Source organism: Notothenia rossii, assembly GCF_949606895.1.
Source record: "Notothenia rossii genome assembly, chromosome: 1".
Taxonomy (NCBI): domain Eukaryota; kingdom Metazoa; phylum Chordata; class Actinopteri; order Perciformes; family Nototheniidae; genus Notothenia; species Notothenia rossii.
In genome coordinates, this window is record NC_136912.1 from 9,698,134 (window position 1) to 9,708,259 (window position 10,126).

Here is a 10,126-nt window from a genome sequence, read left to right on the forward strand (position 1 = left end):
GGAGGGTGGCCTGAGCCTGAGACCTATGCCTGAGACCCACTATTTACAATGCTGTTTCACATTGTTGTGTATGTAGTAAATAAAAGCTTTAAACTTTAAAAATGTAATTCCTCGACACTGGGAACCAATGAGCATCAATACATATATTTATTTATTTCCTATTTATATATGATTTTCTATTCAATTTTTGCTCTGAGAAGCTGTTTGTCATATAAACTGTCAATTCAACCATTTCCAAATTGGAAAATGTAAACATATATTTATTCCTTTAATACTTGATCACCACTTTTCATTAATTTACTATTAGCATGATTTATATTTTTGTGATTTTTCTATCTTTAAAAATCTAATTCCAAAATGTTAAGGTTTAGGGTTAGGGTTAGTTTCTTCTGTTTCACTGTACGAAGCTCGTGTGTTGCAGCACATACGGGTATTTGGAAGTAAAACATCTGTTTTGGAAGTAAGCATCTGGGTGCAGTCAATTCGTTTTTGGGCTAACGGTTGTTTCTCGAACTTTATTTGGTGACATTGAATGCAGCACAAGGTGTCATGTGATCCGTGACTCAAAGCATCTGGATAACGGAAACGGAGAGAGGGAGACGTTTAAAGACCAAAAACACTGAATGGAAATGTGGACTGTAATAATTGTTTACACAATAATAAGAGTATCTGTGTCGGCACAAATGTGAAGAATACATAATAAAGGATTATTTAGTGTTTTTTTTTACCATTGGACAGTGAAGGTGCAGAGCATGCACACGATTACCAATGGACACGTAAAACATCTGGTTCTGTTGAAATGAAACACTTGAATGTCTATATCGTCTATTATAAAGCCTATCTTTAACAAAAACTGTTAATCTGATAATGAACTTTGCAATTACAAGTAATCTCTCAGTTTCTCTATTACAGAGACTAATTGAATAGGACTCTGTACTTCTAACTTGTGTGTCAATAAAAGTCATTTTTCCCCCTTTGTTTTACCACCACATAAAGAGGCAGTGTGGAGGACTTAGTGGCATCTAGTGTTGTGATTTCAGCATTGCAACAAACTGAATACTCTCATGCATTTTGGGTTTTTATAATGTAGTATTTGTGAGGATCTACAGCCCCCTGCTGGTCACTCTGAAATCATCATAACCAATGGTTCCCAACCTTTTTCTTTAAAAGTCCCCCCACACATACCTGTCAGATGCATCCTGGGACATCTTCTTTACATCCATCTGTCCAAACTTGTCATTGAACACTTATATATTTTATTTACACTTGTATGCAATATAGTTACAGTATACAATCACAAATATCCCTTTTTAAGTGTGTGTGTTTGTGCAAATGTACACTTTTAATTATAATGGCAGAAGATAGGGTACATACCATAATTCAACCATTTATCTATTTTAACTTTATTTCTTATTGCTGGCTTGCCTACTTGTCATGCACTCACACACATATGATTGTCTCGTTATGAATATCACAACAAACTATACAACACATTGCAGCAAAGGGAAAACCCCAAGATTTTTTGTTCAGGGGACGACCCCGACTTATTTATTATACACACATACATGAATTGGATTATTTCCTGCACTTTATTTTGTTATTATTGTATGTATGTATGAATGCTTCTTCTTCTTCTGCGTGTCTTTGTTGTCTGTTGTCTATTCTGAATGTTTTGATGGCACCTTAAAAGGAGTATCTTTACTCTTCTCATTTTACTTGTATAAGGACAATACATTTTACTAGTCTAGTCTAATCTAATCTACTCCAATAAAAACTTCCAGACAACCAAGACATTTCAAACGTTGTGATTTATTGTGGTTTAAATGTAGAAACAAATATAAACAGAAACACTTGAAAAGGTATATTGAACACAAAAACAATATGTGATTTGCACCACCCTTCAGTCACCAGAAAAAATGTCCGATTTCACCAATATATAATATATATTTATATATATATAGAGAAGTTGTAATCCATCTTTGGTTCATTGGAGCTTTCAGAAATAATGGATGATCATTTGATGTTTACATTCAAATTGTACATAAAGTATAAATGTCCTTAGATGTTATTAACATGAAACAAAGTGATGGGACAGAAAATACACACCAAACACACAGAACACAAATATTGAAAATCTTGAATAAAACTTCATGTTAAATGTTAAGGTGAAGAGGATGGACACATTTGGATGATTACTTCACACAATAAAATACATATAAAGGCAGAAATCACAAAATGAAACCCTAAACCCTTTTTTTTTTAAATCCTTAAATTTAAATATAAGCATTGAAGCATATCCCCTCTGCAGATACATTAGCAGCAAACAGCGTGTAGGAACTTAACACTTTATATAAAATGATTTAATTTGAGCTTCAGCTGATCTGATAAAGTATCTGAATAAACCATCACAAAGTAAAATATACACTGAAGTTCGAGGAGATATTTAATTTATAATAAACTAATATATTTTATTCTAACAATCATATCAAACTATTTTGTATTTATTTATTCTATAAAATAATTAAAACTGTGTATTTCTCTTATATAGTCACTCTTTAAATAAAGTGCAATTTAAATGTTATCAGTCAGAAATAAGGCAAGCTGTAACAAATAATGTTTATGATCAATATAAGGTGCCAAAATAAAATCTGAATTATATATAGTTTACAGTTGAGAGATTTCATAAACAATATTTAGTATGAATGCTTTTTATATATTCTAGTTAATAGTACGATCAAGACATATTCAAAGTGTCATGGGTTGACCCAAGTTATAATTTGGTAGTATATAAATTAGGTTGACTTTTATTATTAATAATTCTCTTTGTAAACATACTGCTGGATGAGTTGAACATTCGGTCCGAAAAAAATGAATCTGTGAAACTCTTTGAGGCAAATTAATTGATTCTCCAGCATATCTTTGAATTTCCACATTTATAAAAAACATTATTTTTGTTTGCTTATCTCCAACATGGTAAAGTGGTAAAATGATAAATGTCTGAATATCATATATTTACTTGTATATACTACTCGTATAGAGTCAGATTGATACCACTCATGTCTGTATGGTACAGTATATCCAACATTAGACCAAAATGAATGCAAACTATAAACTAACATTAAGCTAAAAATTAAGCTAACATTAAGCTAACTTTTGGCTAATGTTACGCTAACATTAAGCCAAGATTAAGCTAAGAATAAGCTAACATTAAGCTAACGTTAAGCTAACATTAGCGGCTCATTTTTTATATTTTTTTGATTTGGGGCATTTATTTTGCAGCAACCAGCCAGGCCCATTGCAAACGGTTCTGTTACTCAAAGTTTATTCTCTTTTAAGGTTTAAAGTGATAACGTGATAATACAAGCAATAGTAGCCTACATACAGTAAATCTAATAAGCATAATACAGACTTTTTATTACCAGATTCTGTCAGCTGGAATACAATAAAATGCTGTAAAATCTGCCAGTGGCAGTTCTAATATCAGATAATGAGATCCTGCTTTTGTCTGCTCTCAAAAGACCCATTGTTTACAAAAGAAATAGGTTTTGAAGGTAAATCTTCCCCATTTTTCGTTGTAAACAAACGGCGTATGACAACATCAAGCTTGACAGACAAGGTAAAGTAAAAGGTTGATATGAAGCGCTTCATTTTTCAGTATGAAGGTTTCTTCGTGTCACTGCTGCACTACTAAACGTACATTTTGAGGTACTATCAATGTGGTTCTGCTTTTGAAGACTTACTGTATCTCCAACAGCAATACCGTCACAATGTAATATTGCTTTACCATATTCTGTTGAACCACAAAGACGTGTGTAATCATATGACTGCTCAATATTTTTTTTATAAAATCTCTGTTCATATAATGAAAGTACAAAAAACAATGTTGAAGGTAAAAGACCATAATTAGAAAATCAAGATCTCATCTTGTCCTCAAACATTATTGAGGTTGTATCAGTGACTGCTAAGGCATGCAGCCATTCTCCCTTAAATGTATTTCCTAAAACATTCGTTAACTGTCCTTCTTCCACAACAATATTACAATTTCCTGATCCCAAACCCGACATAACCAAGACCGACACTACCTACAATAGACAGAAGCCGTGCTTACTAACACAGACAGATAAAGACGAACTGAACGTTTCCACATTTCGGAAAATAGGCTGATGTGGTGTTTAAGAGTCTCATTGTTAATCACTCAGGGATGTTCTTTAAACCCAGTGAGAAATGTTATCTCTTTTCATCCTTAAATCAAGTAAAGATGTGTGTAAGTTCACCATTTTTCATATAATGAAAGCACAAAAACAATGTTGAAGGTAAAGGGTCATAATCAGAAAATTAAGATATCATCTTGTCCTCAAACATTATTAAGATTCTATCAGTGAATCCTGGATTAGAAAGACTGCTAAGGCATGCAGACTTTCTTCCTTACATTTATCTCCTAAAGGATTTGTTCATTGTTTTGTTTTTGAAATACAACTTCCTGATTCCAAACATGACGCAGCTGACTGAAAAGTCAACTTAACCTGTTCTAAGAAAGATAAAGATTTCCAGATTTCTGAAAGTAGGCTGATGTGGTGTTTGAATGTCTGATTGGTATCAGGGATGTTTAAAACCAGTGAGAAAAGTTAGTTTTACAAAATAAAACTCACAATGAACTTCTGATATGGTTATGACCTGTGAAGCTCAGATGCTAACATCCCAAACTACATACCTCCTAACTCTTTTCACCCTTAGATCAACGAGTGTTAATTAAGAACAAGCCTATTCTAAAACCGTTAAATGCTGGCCTGTGGTACTCGTAGTTTTCTTGAGAACCACCCATATAAAATTCACACTCCACATTGCACTTCCTCGTGTCCTGAGCAAACCGCGCCATTCACCTCGTCCAACGTGTCTATTGCATTGACTTTGTGTCTAATCGCGAGCAAAAATGTGGCTTCTTGTTTGGTGTGAACACAGTTAGTAGATCCAGCAAACATTTAACATTCGAATATCCAGCGTTTATGCAACTTTAGCCAACCCAGCATCCATATCGTTAGTATATCCAGCAACACAAGTGTTAGTCAAAACAGTAGTAAATGAGCCGCGGTCTGCACACGATATCATATGGTCGACTCAATCTGAAAAACCATACAAAGTTAAACTATGAATTGCGTGTCTAAATTGCACCAACGGACTTATTGCATATTTTTTAATTCAACTTATGTCTATATAAATATGTTTTTTTTTTGTTCAATGGTAGTGCAAATGTCAAAAAACGAAATTTCCCCATGGGATTAATAAAGTATGTTGATTGATGTGCAGCAATTCTATAAGTTATGAAATGCTATTGTCCACCAACCCTAGTTTTAAAAAGGTTTGGGTGTCCAAACAGTGCATGAATCCTTTAATAATCACACCATTTCCATCATATCCATGAAAACCTGGTAAGCAAATCGATCTTTATGCTCTTTGACAGAAATTGACAGCATCTGATAATTATTTTTTGCTTTTTTAAATAGTTCATGACCCCAGGCAGTAGATAAACATTTAGAACCTCAAACCCTGAAGGACAGAAAAGTGATTAAAGAAGATTTCCAACACTGATGATATGGTGATTGGTCTCTACTTGTAAACAAAGCTCAGTTAAAGTGGTTCATGTGATTTGCTGGTGAACACATTTATACGTGTAATCACTTCACAAGCCGTAAATTGCAACCTTCACATCTAAAAATAGAAAACATACCAACCAAATCAAACATATCTCCTCCTGGAGCCTTGTTGACTTCCCTCCTGCAAATCACAAAACCAATATTCTCTGAGCGTTGTCTTCGAATGTATGAAGAGTCTGGCAGGAGACACAGCAGAAAGGAAAAGTAGAACCAAGTTAGGAGAAACCTGCTGAAATCCAGCCTCCATTTTCACAGCAGTCTGGGCTTTAACGGGTTGCCCCTGACCGAGGAAAAGGCCCCGATGTGGTTGATGAGGTTGGGCTCCACGCTGTGAGCCCTTTCCCCGGGGATCGTCCTCGCCATCTGATACAGAACAATGTCTTTGGCGTTCCCCTTGGCGCAGAACGAGCCGTCCAGATACTCCGCCGCCCTGAGCGAGGAGTTTCCGGGGAAGAGCATGGCCGGCGTGCAGCACTCCGTGGCCGGGGAGACGGCGTAGAGCTGCGGGGAAAACCTCCGAACCTCCAGCAGGTAGTGCCGCCCCAGAAGCTCGATGGCAGCCATGAAGTAGAGGGTGAAGAAGAGGAGATGGGTGACCGACAGCGTGAAGGAGAAGGAGCAGGGGTTCCAGTAAGAAAAGCTGAGGAGAAGAACCGTCGCTCCAACAAGTCCGAGTCCGACCCACTCCAGGATACGGTAAGGCTCGGGGTTCCAGTATCGCTGCAGCCTCTCCGGGTGATACAACTTCACGTAGAGAGTCTGGAAGGCAAACGTACGGGACAGCAGGTGCTTTACCACGGTGAAGAAGTCCTGTTTGGGCAAAGCGTCGTCCTCCAGGACCACTATGTTCTTGGGCTGCACCAGCTCCCATCCCTTGCGGAGACAAAACACGTAGTCTCTCTTCTCCCTCTCGAAGGTGTTGACTGAATCCCTGTTCCTCCGCTTCTCCAGAGGGGAACGCCGGATCACCTTGAAGTAGTCCTCGAGAATCTTGGCATCTTGGTTTTCCTGTGGACCGCTTTCCACATCGCAGACCAACACCTCTGCACACCGCTGCGATCCACAGCTTTCCAGAAGGCCGCTCATCTGTCGCATCACCTGCAGCAGGTAGTGGAAGTCCCGCCCCTCATTTCGTTGCACTGAAACCACGATAACCAGCAGCTCGGGGTTCTGGGCGATGTCGTTGAACCTGGACGATGCTGTGGCGGAAGTGCTCTGCCAGAACTGAAGCGCGTCCTGGCCTCGGACAAGGCCTTCGTGCAGGACCTCCTCACTCATGGAGTCCAGGTACATAGTCTTGATGAAGTAGTAAGAGTAAAGCAGGCGATGGCAGCACAAAGGGAGGATGACGCAAAACGTGATGACGGACAGGACCAGCGCTTGAGTGACGGTGTTGGACCATCGCAAGTGTTGACTGAACAGCGTTTTCCATCGAGGCATTGATGTAATATGCGGCTGGAAGCACACAAATGAAAATAAGAGGTTCAGGTCAACATTTGCGTCGTCCCAACAGGAAGCTTGCTTTAGAAAAACCCTCAGCGGTGAAACCTGATGAACTGAGGGCTGTGTGGAGAACGATCAGGTGTTGCCATGTCTTCTTGTAAACATCGATGTGAGTTTCAGCTCAGCGTTGGATCCCGTGCCTCAGCTCTGGCGTCTGGAGAAAGAGAAAAGAGGACGTTTTCTCAGTAATTGTTATCAACTGATGTTCATTTGCAGTAAACATGGAAACCCACAGCCCCAGGCTACAGATCAAAATCATATCCCGTGGAAAAGAATAACCCTGTCTTTCATAACCATTTTCATACTTTTCTTATGTGGATTTTGGCTATATTCTATAGTAATAATAACTTTATCTATAAAGCAAGCAAATACAAAAAACGGATGTAAAAACAATCATATGGTTGACAGGACATTGTTTTACTGATATTCAATCACAACAATGGTTACGTGAAAGACCTGCAGACTGGTATACAACATTTGTCAGTAGTAAACAGCAACATCAGGTGACATAGCAAACCAACAAGAGCAGCGTACACAAGCAGAAAGACAAGCGATACAAAACAGAAACAGCGAACAAGAACATGCATAGAACCACGTTAAGTAGCAGACAGACACACGTTAGATAACTTCAGTGGTTAGGGAAGCTATATCAACAAGAATGGCCATAATAGAGTTCTTAAAGGCTGACTTAGGGATAAAAACGTCTAGTTTCAGTATTTTTTGCAGATTGCTCAAGTTGTGGCTGCAGCAGACCAGGGAGAGGACCGACTGAATACTGTACTTGTTTTGGGAACTTTCCACAGGATACGGAGAGCAGATTTGGTGTTGTAAGTAGAAGATTTAGTTTGAAACAAGTAAAAAAGGAAGGGGGAGGGGAATGCCAAACCAAGGAGTTTTTTTTTTTAAAGGGGCCCTACTATGCTCATTTTCAGACAGGCCGTGAAACAAACGAGGGGGGAGGGAACACAGAAATGTTAGCCTCTGCAGGCTATTTAAATGCACACAAATCTACATAACACACTACAGGAAAGGGATAACCCCAAAAGCATAATAAGGCTCCGTTAGTAAGCATTAATTAAGGAATATTACGTTTTGTAAAGATGGCTAGATAACGGAGGAATAAAGAGGGTAGTGGTTTTTGGATTTAAATAAACAAATATAACAGCTTCAAAGCAGTTTTATACAAGTGTGTTTTGAATATGCATTAATTCAGCAAGCCTGATTTCCTCAGACAGGGCCTTTCCAAAGTCTTGAAGCTCCAACAAAAAGTGCACAGTTGTTAGCTTACATTTTTAGCGGTGACTTTGGAATGAACAACAGGATATATAAATATAAGGAGATGCTAACCCAGATAGGGTTTTATATATATATATTAAAATCTAAAAAACACAGGAAGTAAAGGTAAAGTACAGTAGCTTAAATAGGTGTCATTTGGTCACATGTTTTCAGAGTTAAGTTCTGAGCTGCAGCATTTTAAGTGAAAAGATACGTGTGTGCAGGAAGTGGCAATTGTTGAGACGTGTTGAAACAAAAGCGTGATCAACTTTCGCAAGATCGGAGAATGGACACATATATTGGATTTGGTGATATTCCAAAACTGACAAAAACAGGATTAATGGAGTTAACATAAAATGGAAGTACAGTCTTAATGTTAAAAAAAACATGTCATGTATATTTGATCACATAACGCTACAATAATAAACATGGCAGCTTAGATATGTCATGGGACCACCATATAGTTGGGGGTTTAATGCCTTGCTTACGGACACCTTTGCAGCTAAGCGTTACATGCATTTTTTCTTTTAATGTTTATTTTATTATCTTTTCTTTTTAATGACTGATTTTAAATGCTATTTTCTTAATGTCTTTCATTTTTTGTAAAGCACTTTGAATTGCCTTGTGTTGAAAGGTGCTATATAAATACACTTGCCTTGCCTTGCCTTGCCTGCCCTAAACAATAGGTACACCCTCCTTTAGACTGTTTTATGTATTTCTGGTTAGACTTCTTCGTCACAGTAGCCTTTGCACAATGACGAGAAACATGTCAACAATTGGGAAATAATCTCATCAGTCAGTTTGAAAAGGGGGAGGAATTACACCACAACTCTTCTGTCATTCATATGAGTGTGTGCTTAAGATAAGAGGGTATGTATGCTCCCAGGGTGCTTTGTTTCCTTTCCTAATACTAGGTATTCCCCAGGGCTAACATGTTGAAATCACCTATACAGGATATGGCATTAAGGTTTGAAGGCCATGGGCAAGATAGTATTTCTTGACTTTAAACATTGGTATCCCTACAGTCGCTGAATGGATCCTTTTACTATTGAAGCTGCATTTACAACATCCATGTCCTTGTTGAACCTATTTTACAAGTCTCTTAAAAATGTGGACCCTGTGAACTCATAGGCTAGCTCCCTTAAGATAAAAACATGTTAACATGTCCTTTAAAAGGGGACAGACATACGGGTTTTAAACCTATAATTGATCTAACTCTTAAGAATATGTGCCCTCCAGCTATTTCACACACACCTACCTTTAAAGTCTGTTTATTATAAGGTATTTAATTTCTTTTAAAGCCACAAGTACGCTACATTAAGCTGACGCGTGTTTCTGAATACACAACAACAATGAAAACGGACGACAGCATAATGCTAATGAATCACCACATTAATCCTACCACCGATTATCACATTACAGTTATATTAGATCAGACAGTAATTTTGTATTAGGACGTTTCCGGTACAATGTGTCCACAATGTTAGATAAAAGACCATCGTCCTGCTGAATAAACTCTGACATAAGAAAGGGGGTTTGGCAACAGCATAGCAGATATACACACAGACATTCTGGTGAAACAATGTGAAGTGTAATGGAGTATTTCAGGATATAATAACAGGAGAAGTAGACTCACGGTGAGTTGGAAGTAGCTGCTGTTTGCTGGCCGCTAGATAGAAGAGTTACGACAACGGAAG

At 37.8% G+C, this 10,126-nt stretch overlaps 1 protein-coding gene across 1 annotated transcript; it reads right to left on the bottom strand.

Moving 5' to 3' along the window:
- Positions 1–1,789: 1,789 nt before the first annotated feature.
- Positions 1,790–10,126, bottom strand: pgap4 (post-GPI attachment to proteins GalNAc transferase 4). The gene is made up of 2 exons (XM_079673905.1): positions 10,066–10,126; positions 1,790–7,308 (listed from the first exon to the last, which is right to left on the bottom strand). The coding sequence occupies exon 2, from the start codon at positions 7,089–7,091 to the stop codon at positions 5,901–5,903; it is 1,191 nt and encodes a 396-aa protein (XP_079530031.1). The 5' UTR covers positions 7,092–7,308; positions 10,066–10,126; the 3' UTR covers positions 1,790–5,900.